A 16790-nucleotide genomic window follows, 5' to 3' on the forward strand; every position below is an offset into this window, starting at 1 on the left:
CCATTAGTTCATCTGCTTTGTTACGAATGCTACGAGCATTCAGGTAAAGTGCCTTAATGCTAACTTTCTTATCATTAGAGATATTGGAAGTCATAAGATGTCCTAAGTTATCCTTCCTTTTTGCTGCATTCCCAGTCTGCCTCAAGTTTAAATCCGCCTGCACACATGCTATCCTGCTGCTTATCTTTCCATTTAACTCCATACTCCCTGTCGCTTTCACTTTCCCTTCCCCCCAACTCAGAAGTTTAAAGTCCTACTGACCACCCTATTTATCCTCTTCACTAGAACGTTGGTACCTGATCGGTTCAGGTGGAGACTGTCCCAACGGTACAGATCCCCCCGGTTCCAAAACTGATGCCAATGCCCCATGAAGTGGAATCCCTCTTTCCCACACCAATCCCTTAGCCACGTGTTTTCTTCCCTAATTTTCTTATCCCTATGCCAATTGGCACGTGGCTCGGGCAGTAATCCGGAGATTATGACCCTTGAGGACCTGTACTTCAATATCCTTCCTAGTGCTTGATAATCCCCAAACAGGTCCTCCACCTTAGCTTTGCCTATGTTGTTAGTCCCAACGTGGACCACAACAACTGGATCCCCCCCCTCCCACTCCAATATCTTTTCAAGCCGGTCAGAGATGTCCCGCACCCTGGCACCGGGCAGGCAACACACCATGCGAGACTCCCGATCCGGCTTGCAAAGGATACTATCTGTCCCCCTAATTATAGAATCCCCTATGACAACTACTTGTCTTTGTGCTCCCCCCTCTTGAATGGCCTTCTGCACCAAGGTGCCTTGGTCAGTTGGCTTATCCTGTCCAGAGCCCTTTTCCTCATCCGCACAGGGAGCAAGAATCTCATACCTGTTGGACAAGGTCAGGGGCTGAGGCTCCTGCACTCCCGAACTCAGAATCCCCCTACCTGCCTCACTTACAGTCACATTCTACTAGATAAGGTGGGATTGAGGTTCACAAGGAAGAGGTATTAGAAATACTGCAGAGTGTGAAAATAGATAAATCCCCTGGGCCGAATGGGATTTATCCTAGGATCCTCTGGGAAGCCAGGGAGGAGATTGCCGAGCCTTTGGCTTTGATCTTTAAATAGTCATTGTCTACAGGAATAGTGCCAGAAGACTGGGGGATAGCAAATACGGTTCCCCTGTTCAAGAAGGGGAGTAGAGACAACCCCGGTAATTATAGACCCGTGAGCCTTACTTCAGTTGTTGGTAAAGTGTTGGAAAAGGTTATAAGAGATGGGATTTATAATCATTTAGAAAAGAATAATTTGATTAGAGATAGTCAGCATGGTTTTGTGAAGGGTAGGTCGTGCCTCACAAACCTTATTGAGTTCTTTGAGAAGGTGACCAAACAGGTAGATGAGAGTAAACCGGTTGATGTGGTGTATATGGATTTCAGCAAGGCGTTCGATAAGATTCCCCACAGTAGGCTATTGTACAAAATGTAGAGGAATGGGATTGTGGGAGATATAGCAGTTTGGATCAGTAATTGGCTTGCTGAAAGAAGACAGAGGGTGGTGGTTGATGGGAAATGTTCAACCTGGAGTCCAGTTACTGGTGGTGTACCGCAAGGGTCGGTGTTGGGTCCACTGCTGTTCGTCATTTTTATAAACGACCTGGATGAGGGCGGAGAAGGGTGGGTTAGTAAATTTGCAGATGACACTAAGGTCGGTGGAGTTGTGGATAGTGACAAAGGATGTTGTAGGTTACAGAGAGACATAGATAAGCTGCAGAGCTGGGCTGAGAGGTGGCAAATGGAGTTTAATGTGGACAAGTGTGAGGTGATTCACTTTGATCGGAGTAACCGGAATGCAAAGCACTGGGCTAATGGTAAGATTCTTGGTAGTGTAGAGGAGCAGAGAGATCTCTGAAAGTTGCCATTCAGGTTGACAGGGTTGTTAAGAAGGCATACAGTGTTTTAGCTTTTATTAATAGAGGGATTGAGTTCCAGAACCATGAGGTTATGCTGCGCTGTACAAAACTCTGGTGCGGCAGCACTTGGAGTATTGTGTACAGTTCTGGTCACCGCATTATAAGAAGGATGTGGAAGCTTTGGAAAGGGTGCAGAGGAGACTTACTAGGATGTTGCCTGGTATGGAGGGAAGGTCTTAAAAGGAAAGGCTGAGGGACTTGAGGCTGGTTTCATTGGAGAGAAGAAGGTTGAGAGGTGACTTAATAGAGACATATAAGATAATCAGAGGTTAGATAGGTGGACAGGGAGAGCCTTTTTCCAAGTATGGTGATAGCAAGCACGAGGGGGCATAGCTTTAAATTGAGGGGTGATAGATATAGGACAGATGTCAAAGGTAATTTCTTTACTCAGAGAGTAGTAAGGGTATGGAATGCTTTTCCTGCAATGGTAGTAGATTCGCCAACTTTAAGTACATTTAAGTTGTCATTGGACAAGCATATGGGCGTACATGGAATAGTTTAGGTTAGATGGGCTTCAGATTGGTATAGGAGAAAGTGAGGACTGCAGATGCTGGAGATCAGAGCTGAAAATGTATTGCTGGAAAAGCTCAGCAGGTCAGGCAGCATCCAAGGAGCAGGAGAATTGACATTTCGGGCACGAGCCCTTCTTCAGGAATGAGGAAAGTGTGCCAAGCAGGCTAAGATGAAAGGTATGGAGGAGGGACTTGGGGGAGGGGCGTTGGAAATGCGATAGGTAGAAGGAGGTTAAGGTGAGGGTGATAGGCCGGAGTAGGGGTGGGGGGCGGAGAGGTCAGGAAGAAGATTGCAGGTTAGGAAGGTGGTGCTGAGTTCGAGGGCTGGGACTGAGACAAGGTGGGGGGAGGGGAAATGAGGAAACTGGAGAAATCTGAGTTCATCCCTTGTGGTTGGAGGGTTCCTAGGCGGAAGATGAGGCGCTCTTCCTCCAGCCGTCGTGTTGCTGTGGTCTGGCGATGGAGGAGTCCAAGGACCTGCATGTCCATGGTGGAGTGGGAGGGGGAGTTAAAGTGTTGAGCCCTGGGGTGGTTGGGTTGGTTGGTCCGGGTGTCCCAGAGGTGTTCTCTGAAACGTTCCACAAGTAGGCGGCCTGTCTCCCCAATATAGAGGAGGCCACATCGGGTGCAGCGGATGCAGTAAATGATGTTCCGCCACAAATTCACCTGCACCTCCACACACATCATTTACTGCATCCGCTGCACCCGATGTGGCCTCCTCTATATTGGGGAGACAGGCTGCCTACTTGCGGAACTTTTCAGAGAACATCTCTGGGACACCCAGACCAACCAACCCAACCACCCCGTGACTCAACACTTCAACTCCCCCTCCCATTCCACCAAGGACATGCAGGTCCTTGGACTCCTTTGAATGGCTTCTCCTCCTGCTTTTCTACCATAATCTTTGGTATGCCAAGGGTTGATCTTAGTCTCCTCCTACTTTCCCTCTCCATGTAGCCCCTTAGCCACAACATCCAAAGGCACAGTGTTAGTGTTCACATGTTCCCTGACAACATTCAGCTCTCTCTCACCACCGCCACTCTCAACTCCTCCACTGTTGCTAAATTATCAGACTGCTCATCCTGACATCCAATACTGGATAAACAAATTAAATATTGTGAACACCAACCTGTTGTTTTCAGACCTGCTCCGAGTTCCATTCCCTAGCAACTCACTTTATCCTTCTCCCTGCCAAGATTAACCCAGTCTGCAATCTGGATGTCACACCTTGTTTGATCCAGGAATGAATTTTGACTTCATACTTGTGCATCATGATACAGCTTATAAGTTTTAGAGGTACGGTCTTTTGTTTTAAAAAGTAAATGATAACTGAAAATTCAGTGGACAGAAAAAGCTGATAAATATCCAGAGGTTCACAAGGTAAACAAACGTAAGATAGTTACAATTCAAAATGTAATTTGTGTTTACTGGGCAAGGTCAGAGCGACAGCCATAAAATGGCAGGTCGCTTACTGAGCCAAAGAACTAGAAACATGACGTCTGCAGTTATATCAGCAAAGGATATGTGACTTATGTTGCTTTCCAAAATTAAAATTTCGCAATGAAAATTAGTTAAGTTACATTATCGCCTGGAAACAAGGTACGGGTGTCACGTTGCCGTGGAGATGATGGGAGTTTTGTGATTGCTCTATTTTGATCCTATCTCTGTGAATTCAGCTTGTGCATAGGCAGTAGACAAGACTGGCTGATATTTGGAAAGCAGTTAAGAGATTGTGACAGTTTTGGGTCATATGTAGTTTATGACCCATACAGAGTATGTGAAAATGTGGTGGAGTTAGGTTCAACTGAGGTATTGAATAGGGCATTAGATGGTTATTTGGGTATGCAGAGATATGAAGATAAGGCTGGTACTAGGCAATGGTGCTCTTTTAATGTGCCATTACAAATATTATGGGCCAAATTTTCTTTTGACATTTTCATTCTGTGGCATGTGGATGTCACTGTCTGGCCAGCATTTATTGCCCGTCCCTAGTTGCCCTTGAGAAGGTGGGGGTGAGCTGCAGTCCACCTGTTGTGAGTTGACCCACAATGTCCTGAGGGAGGGAATTCCAGAATTTCAGGTGGCCTCCTTCAGGCTGTAACTATTATTTGATGTTGTTATTTTGTTTTGTTCCTTTGTATTTGTTCTATGAACTAAATAGGAGCTTAGTAAAGTGGTTCCCATGGTCATTATCTCAGCAACTCATGTGTAAATGATCAGCATTTACTGAATTTATAAGGAAACAGAAATGAAAGCACAGCACCAAGAGGTGAGGCAGCAAATCAGAAAACCTTTGTAAAAATCTAACCCAACAGGTTAATGCACATTCTCTTTAGGAATCCTGAGGCAGCCATAGTTAGACACAATTTCTTCCCAACTGTTTGACCATTCTCCAAACATCCCCTTCCTAAATTACTAACCACAACTGCCTAATTACCCTCCCTCATATCTGATACTATTGCCCCTATTAACTGTATGATCATCTTTCTAAATAATTATTTACCCATTGTGCCAAATAAAGGTGAACAGAGTGTTGGTGAAAGATGCAAATTGGCAGTGCCATGCACTCAGCTCCATGGTGAAAATAAACAGGAGGCTGGGGTTTCTCAGCCACAACTGTAAATGGGTGTAACAACAGGAACAGTCACCCACGCCCACTGTCCTATCTGCTCTGACTCAGTTGGTGGCACTTTCATGTTTAAGTCAAAGGTTTGTGAATTTGAGGGGTACTCTAATCTTGAACAAAGCTCCAATTTCAGTACTGAGGAAGTGGAATACTTGGTGCCAAGTGTGTTAAGCTCCACGTTCTGAAGAGACATTAAATGAAGCTTTTCAGGCTGATGCAAAAAATCCCACGATATTATCTGATTGGAACAGGCAATGGAACTATCCCAGACCCTTGGCCAATCTTTACTGACAAATTGTCTGGTCATTACCATAGTACTGACTGAAGGAAGTTACTACATTAGTGACCACATGCAAAAACCCTTCCTCAATTGTCAGAGGAACCTCGATTATCCGGCATTCGATTAACCAAATTTCAGAATATCTGAACAAGATCGCAAGGTCCCGATGCTGGGGCGAAATGATATTATCCACCATTCAATTAATCGAACAAAATACTCCCCGCCTGTGTCCTTCAGATAATCGAGGTTCCTCTGTACTTAAATGCAAGACATTCTTTATTTCTCCTTTTCTGCTGAGAGATGAGAATGGACAGGGACAAACAAGCTGCTGAAAAGCTCAGTGAGTCCCTATGCTCTAGGTTGCTAAATTTACCAATGGAAAACTGAAGGAATGATGCTCATATAGTTCTGGTGATGAGGGAGTAAAGAAATGCCTATCAGAATATGGCAAGCAGCTGAGTATCAGTGAACAGGTTTCTGAATTTACAGACAGTTAATTATTTTCTTTTCCAGACACAAGCCAAAATAACAAATGGATTCCGGACTATAACTCCAACCTTCAGAAGGGTTTCAGATACTTACACGTTATTTGCAGTTAAATTGGAGAGGTTGTTTGGAACACATTTCTTCCCAAGTGCAGCAAAGAGACAAACAGGGTTGGAAACAAAATGCACACAATACAGATCAGCAGTGTATATCCTCAGATTACAAATTACTTCATTCAAAAGTTGAACATTCTAGACTTCACAATTATTTGCACAACCAATAGAAAGCAAACCATATGTAGCCCCTTATGCACAAAAGCAGCTTTGACACATACAGCTACAAAGGTTTGCGAAAGGGTTCTCGATGACCACAGCTTTTATAGTGAGTACATTAAATCACTTCATAATAAAACAGGTGGCACAATGACTTAAATCTAAACAATTCTCACTTGTCCAGGATAGCAGGGCTAACATTTCAGTTTCCCCAGAAATTAGCATGGGGACTGCAGAGAGCAATTAGCCCTTATCCAATCATGATGCTGCACCCAACATGCAAACGTAATGCTGCCTGCAAATTTATCTGACTGTAGCATGCAGCCCAGTGCTGAAGAGGTGAAAGAAGAGTTAATGAGCAGGACAAACCTTGAAAAAGTGGCTCAAAGAGCTAAAGAGTACGTTCCAAGGTTCTCTGAGGTGATACTAGAAGTCTTGGTGCAGGAAATACTCAAGAAGAGAGAGTTCCTCTTCCCTCAGGGAGCCAGAAGGCTTTGCAGGTAGATGTTAAGAAAGTGATGGGAGTGGGAAGAGTTTGAGAGTAACAGGGACACTTTTCATACCATAAACGGGGCCTGTCACGCACATCGCGTGACAAGGAACATGTTGGGAATTGCTACATGACTGCTTTAATCTTTAGTTCAGCCAGATTTTTCCCATCTTCATTGGTTTCCAATTTTGAACAGCAAATAAAATAGTTTAAAAGCACACAATCTTAACAAGTTATAATAAGCTAGTTACACTGGTCAACTGTTAACAATTTCAAAATTCCAGACAGGCAGATAAAAACAAGCAATAATTCGAACAAAAATTCATAAAATGAATCTGTCTCCACAAGAAAAAAAAGACAGATAGTACCACCTTGACAAAGTGCCACCTTAGATTATCCATAATGCTGTAAAATAATCAAACAGTATTCAACAACCGAGGGAAGAATTGCTACAAATTAGTCTCACTGGTTGCCATGTATTTTCTTCCATGAATTGGGGGTTCTTCGTACAAACTGAGCAAGAGACAGGAAGTGAGCTGTTGATGAAAGGTACAAATAACCCTACCCTTGGGAAGTACTTCACCATTATACAACAACAACTCTGGGCAATCTGAAGCAAACTCAGTTGAAAACAGTTGACAATTCAGTGATAACCCTCCCAGAATTAAACTCCAGCTTCAATCATTCCTTCATGATATTACATCTCCTGCTTCTTATGCCTGCAGTCAGAATACTCTGTACAAACTGATAAAGGGGATTTGGACTTTTCCACATAAGATTGGATGAATCATGTGGATTCATTATTACTGTACATGTTTTATAATATCAGTTAAGTAGTCACATAGGATTTTATTTTCCCTCTGCTAAACTATAGTACCTAGAACATCGAAAAATAGTTTTGAGAAAGGGAAGTCAATGGCCAATTTTGGCAGCAGTTTGAAGTTAGCTCTTACTTGTATGTTCGGGTTTTGTCCAACCAGATTCCGCAGATAATGGAACCAACCATTCCAGCAACCACAATAGTGAGCCCAATCCTCCCAGCATTCAATTCTTCACCCTGAGAGAAAGCAGAAAATAATCAGCAGGTTCCCCAAAGTTGACAGTGGTACCATTCTTCTCTGGTCTGCACTTGTACTCATACTGTAGGTCATCAACACTGAATCTAAAATCAGCTTTCTATTAAACAGGGTGCATTTAAAAATAAAACCATTAGATTTCTGGATTATTTCTGTCGTCAGTAGTCCTTGTTGCTGATAGCTGATTTCTTCAGATTCTAATATACTAGGTTAGATCTCTTCAAGGCAAAAGTGGATTAGCATCTTGAAGAGAGTACATTATCTGATGTAATCTGAGGGTGGACGCTAGGAAATTGTTTCCGTTAGGCGAGGAGACTAGGACCTGTGGACACAGCCTTAGAATTAGAGGGGGTAAATTCAGAACAGAAATGCGGAGACATTTCTTCAGCCAGAGAGTGGTGGGCCTGTGGAGTTCATTGCCGCAGAGTGCAGTGGAGGCCGGGACGCTAAATGTCTTCAAGGCAGAAATTGATAAATTCTTGATGTCACAAGGAATTAAGGGCTACGGGGAGAATGCGGGTAAGTGGAGTTGAAATTCCCATCAGCCATGATTGAATGGCGGAGTGGACTCGATGGGTCGAATGGCCTTACTTCCGCTCCTATGTCTTATGGTCTTATGGTCTTAACAACTAGGACAGTTGCCTGGAAATTTCCTAAGGGCAGGATTTTTTGGCTGTGATGTTACCTGCTCCATTACCCATTCTTGTTGAACTCATTCTTGTTCATTCCCACAGCCATTTACCATTCAGTGGGCTCAAGGTGAGACCTCCACCCCCATTTGGGATGTAATCCTGGAAGATGGATATTTCTGGACAAGGGGGGGCCTCTGATATGCAAAAGGCCCGCTTCCATAGCACTAGCCTAGGCAGCTAAAACTGACAGGGAGAAAGTGAGGACTGCAGATGCTGGAGATCAGTGTCAAGAGTGTGGCGCTAGAAAAGCACAGCAGGTCAGGCAGCATCGAGGAGCAGGAGAATCGATGTGTCGGGCATAGGCATTCCTGATGAAGGGTATATGCCCGAAACGTCGATTGTCCTGCTCCTCAGATGCTGCCTGACTTGCTCTGCTTTTCAAGCACCACATTCTCTGGGCTAAAACTGACAGGCCTCGCCTAGCTGCAGCTAAAGTAGTGATGGAACAGGATGAGGGAACCGGCCATTAATTGGTCACTTAAGGACCTCAGTTAGCCCAGGGCTGGATGGGTTGCCAATGTATCCCTCACCCTTCATTTGGGAGGTAGGCCCAGGACAGGCAGGTAGAGTGTAGACAGAACATGCTACATCTTAATAGCACCGTGTTAAAATCTGTAGCCAGAGAATCATAAATTTCTGCCCAATGGTTCATACCATCAACATTTAAACAGTTAGGTTCGGGAGGAATTGACTCACATTTCGTACCTTTGTTCTTGTGGCTTGCTAAGAGGGCAGGTTCAAAATACTTCCAAAATACAAATAAAACCACAAAGTTTATAACCAGTCACAAATGCCTCAAACTCAAACTGCACAAGTAAGGACTCAATCAAGTCAATAAATAGAGAAATACAAAACAGGCCAGCAAAGTATTTACAACCTTTCCTAGTCCATTACTTCAAACCCAGATCATCGTCCCTAAATGACCAATGAGATGGTTCCATGTCCTTAACTGGCAACTGGACAAGCAAGTGGACAGGTTTATGGTATAGATTTACATCGATGAGACTGAGGTTGGCCAACCGGGCAAAGTAAAATTCAATGTGACAATGTTGTGGTGAAACAGAATTCAACACACTGACATAGTGCAAACTATCAATTTCAGCTATCTATTCATGGACAGGCAGCAGCAGAATCTAATCCCTGCTCACAAAAAAGGAAGAAAACTTTGTGAACAGTTATCACAGACTCCAGTCATGATCATCCCAACTGCCAATTTTGAGAATGAGGATGAGGAGCAGGTGCCCATTCCACCTCTCAACAGGGACAGTATGTGAGAAGAGACCAGCACAAGAGAAAGTACACTCAAAAGAGTTTTACTCTTTAAATAAGAAAGCATAGAGGTACCGATCTCTGTTTGTTGTGAGCAGGCTTTCTGTGCATTGAATCTTACTGAACAGAAGATGGCCATTTGGTCCATTGTGTCTGTTGTGCCCTGTATCAACATACTATGCTAAAATTGGATCTTTATGCAGATAAACAACACTGTTCAGTTCCAGGTCACTTAGGCTGATCAAATTGAACAGTTTCACTTGCCCCAGAATGCCTGAAGAACACCTCCTACAGCTGGCAGGTTGCACAGACCATTTACTCTCCTCTCCTTTAAAATATTGTGATCACTTACTGCTAAGGAAACAATCAGGACACAGCACAGAAATAAACACACAAATCTTCTTCATTTTTAAATAAAAGCATTGGGATACAGCACAGAAATAAATACATGTAATTACTAGGGAAAAGCACTGAAGACAGTTTTTAAACTAATAACATTATAATGGGTTCCTCAATTTTCTCACTGGGTTAAATAACTCAGTTATGGGCAAATAAACAAGTATCTCTCAGAAAGGGATCAATGACAGATGATACTGGAGAAACATGGAAAGTATGTTTTCGAGATTTCAAGTCTATACAAAAAGACACTAGCTTGTTGTGAAATATTATTGCTTTTCCTGATTTTCAGGCAGAGTCAGATATATCTCCTGTAGGAAACAGGCATTATCATCATTAGACAACTGAGTGGCATCATTAAGTCTGGCACCTTTGTCATGTCAACTTGTACAGACCACTGCCCTCCACCAGAAGCTCAGATCTGTTGTTGACCATTTCTGGTGATATGTAGAATCAGTGTGTGTGGTTATGTTAATAAACGGGCAATCCAGAGATTTGGGATAGTAATCTAGAAAATTGAGTTCAAAATCCACTATGGTAGTTACAAGACTTGAATTCTTATTACGAAAAACTGGGGTTAGTAACTGTCTTAGGCTGGTGTATTGTCATAAAATTCCAATGGGTTCACCAGGGTGTTTAAGGAAAGAATCCTGCTGTCCTTACTCAGCTGGTGTTTAATTGTTCTCTGAAGTGACCCGAAATGACACCATTTTTATATGAAACCCACTGGTAACAGTTCAAGAAGACAACACACCTCTGGCTTGAGGGCAACCAATGACAGGGCAAATAATTCAGTGAAGGGGCCACATTCCCAGAGGAAAGATGCTCAGCAGCAATCAACCTGAGCTAGGCAGATCTCTCCAAGACATTTCTGTGTCATTCACATTAGACTTCCCACTTGAATAGATGTGAAAGTACTGTTGGCCCAGCAGTGTTGCTTCTTTATGCTCCAGATCAAAATAATACTTTGCCTTTAAAGGGAGGCCTTTAACAGATGCATCACTCCATCTTCCACCTTAAACTGGGAGGCCCACTGGGAACATGCTCAGCACTGACATATTTGTTTGTTCTTGCAATGGGATATGGGTGGTGCTAGCAAGGTCAGTATTTGCTCCTCATCCCTAAATGAGCTGCCCATTTTAATCCCAGTCACCAGTACCTGATTCATACCCTCACAGGTGCCTTTGATCCAGCTTCCTTTTAAATGAGTTTAGGATTCCTGAATCAACGACCAAACTGGCCAGTGAATTCCAAATATTATCCACATTACGGATGAAACATTTTTTTCTCTAATCCTACTACCTATCACCTTAAACCTGTATATCCCAGTAATTGGTCTCTCTACTAGGGGAAGCAAATCATCCCTGTGCAAGCTGTGCAAGCCCCTCATTATTTTGTACACCTTGATTAATCACATCTCACACTCCTCTATTTCTAAGCAAAATAACTCTAGCCTACCCAATTTTTCCTCATAGCTGCCATTTTCAAAACCTGGCAACACTTTTGTAAATTTCCTCTGTATTCTCTCCAGAGAAACTATATCCTTCCTGTAATGTGGTGGGCAGAACTGTATGCAATACTCCAACTAGTATCTAATATACATCCAGCATTATATCACTGCTCTTATATTCATTGCCTCTCCCGATGAAGGAGAGTAACCCATATGCCACCTTTACCAACCTGAAACTGGGTGGATCTCTTGAGGTCACTTCAGAGGGCAATTGAGAGTCAACCACATTGCTGTTTGTCTGGAGTCACAGCTTGACCAGACCTGGTAGGGACAATAGATTTCCTCCCTTCAAGGACTTGGTGATCCAAATGGGAATATACAACAATCAGAAACTAGAGCTCCATTAGACTGGCTTTTATTTCCTGATTTTACTGGCTTTAGATGTCATCAAGGTGGGATTGGAACCCATGTCTCTATCCATTACCCTGGGCTTTTGGATTGACCATACCACTAATATACCACTACACTGGCATTTCCAGATTGAGACCTACTAGGATTATGTCCAACACTGGCTGCAAATCCAAATACTCCCATGTTTCAGGTTAAGGTCAGAGTCCTCTCATCACTCATCACTAGGTTCGAGGGCTGTGCATGAGCATACTGTATTTCACGTGAAATGAGGCACTGAATAATTGTTCCTGTTGATTAGAAAGCCTGAGAGTCTGAATTTATAGACCTTACAGTTGGACCGTAAAATTGCTCTAAATTATTCTTTTGATTAATTTTGAGTTTTAAACAAAAATCAATAAAGTGCAAGGAACTGTCATTGAGGCAAAGAGCTATTTGCTCAGAAATGGAAAGGGAAGATTGTGAGGATATCTCACACAGTAAAAATGCTGTCCTCATATTTTCCCTAGTGTGACATGGACCTACTCCTGTGGTATACCAAAGTGAACTAGGATGAAGAATTATAATTTACTCACATCAGAAAATATCTTAATAAAAAACTTATAGCCCCTTTAAAATGCGGTCAAGAGCACTCTGCCTTGTATTAAACCCTATACTATCATTGACAGAACATTTAAGCAAACTCTGCTTCATGTGGACAATTGAGTTTGTGATTCATTCTGGATTGAGTAACTAGCCCCTTATAAATGTTATCATTTAAAATGAATGTGAATTTAATGAACCATTGCATCACTTCCTACCAGCACTCTTCCAGCTGCGTTGTGCGTCTGTAGAAACCAACACAGTAGTACTGTACTCCAGCTACCCGGCATCCGCTGTAAGAATCTGTTTGCTGAGTAAGATGACACTATCATTTTGTACAATATATGGATGTCCCAAATAGGCACTCAGGAGTTTGCAGTATAAATTGTAGTCACATCAATTCAATGAAAATAATGAAGTTACATTTCTTTTACAGGATTCTACGTGTGCCAAATCTCTGGCTATGACAGTGTGTAACAATAGGCTGCAGCACCTACCAATACTGCTTTGCAAGCAGCTGGCAAAAGGTGCACGAAAGGCCAGGACTCGCCCTTGGATTTCCTTCCATCCGTATAGGGAAGCACCTTGTATCCACTCTGTATCTCCTCTGGATTGAACAATCAAGGTGGAGAAATTAGTGGAAAACATAGGTGCAAGCTACAATCCTTTCATTTCACAGCACAGCACACAGATACATCAACATGTCTAAGAGTGCTGCACAATCAATTCTGTTTTCTACATTGAACAGCTAGGGTTGGTGGAAAGCTCTTGGAGAAAAGAAAATTGATCACCAAAGCGAAGGACACAAGAGTTTGCCCTGCAGACCCATTCGAAAAATACATAAAATAAATTATCTTTAACAGGCATTCTACTTTTTCTATAAACCGTGGAAGACGCAACAGAAGAGCTGAAACTGTAATAAAACATTTACATAGATGTTAATTAAAATAGTTACACATTTCCATGTGTACAGAGCAACCTTGAAACATCATACATACCTTCGACTGACTTGCTATTGCAGATATATATGATATTCTTAAACATGTACATTTTCAAAAGTCAAAAATATATTTTTGTATTACTTCTAATAATCAGAATACTCTGTTTACAGATAATAATACTGCATACAACATCACATATAGCACCACAATCTGCCAAACACCAGGACTGATGGATAAGGGAGATACTCAAGTTTAAAATCCTTTTCCCTCTCAATGCCAGACATACGTGCACACACCGCACGCAGCCAGGTGGCAAGCACTGCCGAGCAGTGTTGTGGCCTCTTGAGACACATCCTAAGCTCTTGCTCAAAATGATACCTCGATGTCTTTTGGCAGGAGATTCAAAGCGCTAGGCCAGAATTTACTGTCCATCCCTAATTGCCCAGAGGGCAGTTCAGAGTTAACCACATTGCTGTGGATCTGGAGTTACAGGCAGGTTTCTGACAGATGACAACAGTTTCACAGTCATCATTAGATTCTTAGTATTTACAAGATAATGCATGGCTGAGAAAGAGTGTAAAATGGGAGGTTGTTTCCGTTACGTGGGGAGTCTAGGACCTGTGGGCACAGTCTTAAAACTAGAGGGGGTCAATTTAGAATGGAAATGAGGAGACATTTCTTCAGCCAGAGAGTGGTGGGCCTGTGGAATTCATTGCCATGGAGCGCAGTAGAGGCTGGGACATTGGGTGTCTTCAAGGCAGAGATTGCTAAATTCTTGATCTCACAAGGAATTAAGGACTACAGGGAGAGTATGGGTAAGTGGAATTGAAATGCCCATCAGCCATGATTAAATGGCAGAGTGGACTCAATGGGCCGAATGGCCTTGCTTACACTCCTATGCCTTATGGTCTTAATCTCAGATTGTTATTAAATTCAAATTCCACTGTTTGCTGTGGCAGGATTTGAACCCAGGTCCCCAGAGTCTCTGGACTAAAGGTCTAGAGATAATACCACTCAGAAGTGACAGTCTGAGTAGCACATGGCACTGACCAGATTTCAGTGGTAACAACTGGGACTTGCTGGATTGTTTTTCCCTCAACAATTTTGCTTATGAATTTCCTGTTGCAAATCAAAATCAATGGAAGTTGCAAGATCAAAGTAACACTGGGCTCACAAAGTCAGAAAGCATCCACTTCCCATCACCAAAAAAAAGAGAACTAATGTGTTTGGTACGCTGTTTGTAACAGATGCTAACACCATCACAGTGTGGTTCAGCAATAATTGAAATAACCATACACCAATTAGTACATGATTTGGAGATGCCGGTGTTGGACTGGGGTGTACAAAGTTAAAAATCACACAACACCAGGTTATAGTCCAACAGGTTTAATTGGAAGCACTAGCTTTCAGAGCGACGCTCCTTCATCAGGTGATTGTCTGATCACCTGACACCTGATTGTCTGATCACCTGACAATCACCTGATGAAGGAGCGTCGCTCCGAAAGCTAGTGCTTCCAATTAAACCTGTTGGACTATAACCTGGTGTTGTGTGATTTTTAACCAATTAGTACAGGTCAATTTACAGCCGACAGGAATGGGAACAGGTCATTCAGCCCATGCAGACTGCGTCACCATTTTAGATCACGGTTAGTCATCTCTTTGCTATCAGTTTCTCACACTATTTTCATATTCCTTAATGTCATTAGTCTTATAAAACCTATCAATTTCTGTTTTGAACTTTATCAATGATTGAGCTAGCACAGTCCTCTGTGACAGAAATTCCAAAGAATCACTACTTTCTGAGTCATGTTATCTGGAAGATGTCAGGAAGGACAAAAGTATTGAGAGTGACAATGCAATTGATTGATCAGATCAAAATAGTAATCAGGGTTGGAATGGAAGTGTGGTGTTCTTCACTGGAGCTTAAATAGACAAGTCAGGATGAACTTTACAGTAGACAAAAACTGAGACCTAAAATAACCAGCTCGAGGTTAACATTAACTATAGAGCGAAGAACGATTCCAACATAAGCCCCTGGTGATTACGTGGTAAAGGAATGTGGAAAGTACAGAACCATTTATTTGGGATCAGTCACTAGGAAAATCCGCAGAGTGAGTTTCTTTGGGAACCAAAGTACTAGCAGGATAAAGTCTGCTTTGTTAAACACCCCATTCTTGTTCCATTGTATTCAAAGGCAGAAGAACTACATGAATCCTCATTTATCATTAAAAGATCAGAACTGACTATTGGCTGACCCGCAGTGCAGCACAGAGTCCAATTTCACTCTATCAGTACAGGACAGTTATTGATAGCAGAAGTGGCAATGCAGCTGTAGGCTTTTGTCTTTAACCATATGACTTTGTAGTTATTACTAAACAAAATATATTTTCAATGGTTATGACAAGAGGTTTGTCGAAGTCCAATGCAGCCCAAACTGGAAAGCTGACAGACCACTGATCCAAACAGAGGGAACTTCACTGAGAATCTGCCAGAACATACAAACCCCTCACTGTGGTCCTTGTCTCAGTTGGCAGTAGTTCTTCCTGTTCTCAACACACCAAGATATAACATTCACCACCAACACTGCATTAATTTATGTTTCTAGTTAGGTGCATGTCCTTAACTTAGTGTGGTCATGATTTGGGTCTCTAAAATGACATATATATTTGGGGCAATCCAATGAAGACATTGCTTATTTACAGAAGCTAATTAATCTGGTTACACCCTTAAATACCAGGTGATTTGATATCCATCAGGGTTATAGAAAATGTTAGTACTGGCTCAAAATTAGCACTTTCTGGATTCAAAGTTTGAAAATTTATGAACACTTGAGGGTTTCATGAAAGTATGTGCCACCCACAGGGTGAGATCCTTGTAGGTGGATGTAAAGAGTCAAAACATAAAGAATGGTATTATACTTAAAGCAATATGCCAAAACAGATAATCTGGTTATAATCTCATTGTTGTTTTTGAGAGTTTGCTGTGCCCGAATCAGGTGGGGTTATTCCAACATTACAACACTGACTACGCTTTGAAACCTACTTCATTGGCTGTGAATTGTTTCCATGGTGGTTACTCACTATTAGCGAATGGGTGTTATTTGAGGTCCATGTTGATGAACCTTTCATCAGTTTAATGATAATCTGAAGAAGACTGAAAGACAGTAATAGGCCAGTTTTGATTTATATTGTGTCATGTGGGAGGACACTTCTGGACAATTTCAATCTCATTGAACAATTGCCAGTTTCATAGTGAAATTGCACTGGAACAGCTGTGGCCTTTTCTGATAGACAAGGTCTTTGCTTAAAGCTGGAATGGTGTGATAGCAGCCTGCTGTGCTTTTCCAGCACCACTCTGATCTAA

General features: G+C 42.3%; 1 protein-coding gene across 2 annotated transcripts in view; it reads right to left on the reverse strand.

Moving 5' to 3' along the window:
• The window catches only part of flvcr2a (FLVCR choline and putative heme transporter 2a), a 200537-nt gene that overhangs the window by 123861 nt on the left and 59886 nt on the right, over window positions 1–16790 (reverse strand). For both annotated transcript variants that reach the window (XR_015757816.1, XM_087989531.1), the window contains exon 5: window positions 7567–7670. Coding sequence is in view for 1 of the 2 variants with exons in the window: in XM_087989531.1 (XP_087845657.1) it covers window positions 7567–7670 (104 nt within the window). In the remaining variant the exon portion in view is untranslated. The remainder of the gene's footprint in view (window positions 1–7566; window positions 7671–16790) is intronic.

The sequence above is a fragment of the Chiloscyllium plagiosum genome, unplaced genomic scaffold (assembly GCF_037043375.1).
Source record: "Chiloscyllium plagiosum isolate Xiang-an unplaced genomic scaffold, Cpla_swu_hap1 HiC_scaffold_8, whole genome shotgun sequence".
In the NCBI taxonomy this organism is placed as follows: Eukaryota; Metazoa; Chordata; class Chondrichthyes; order Orectolobiformes; family Hemiscylliidae; genus Chiloscyllium; species Chiloscyllium plagiosum.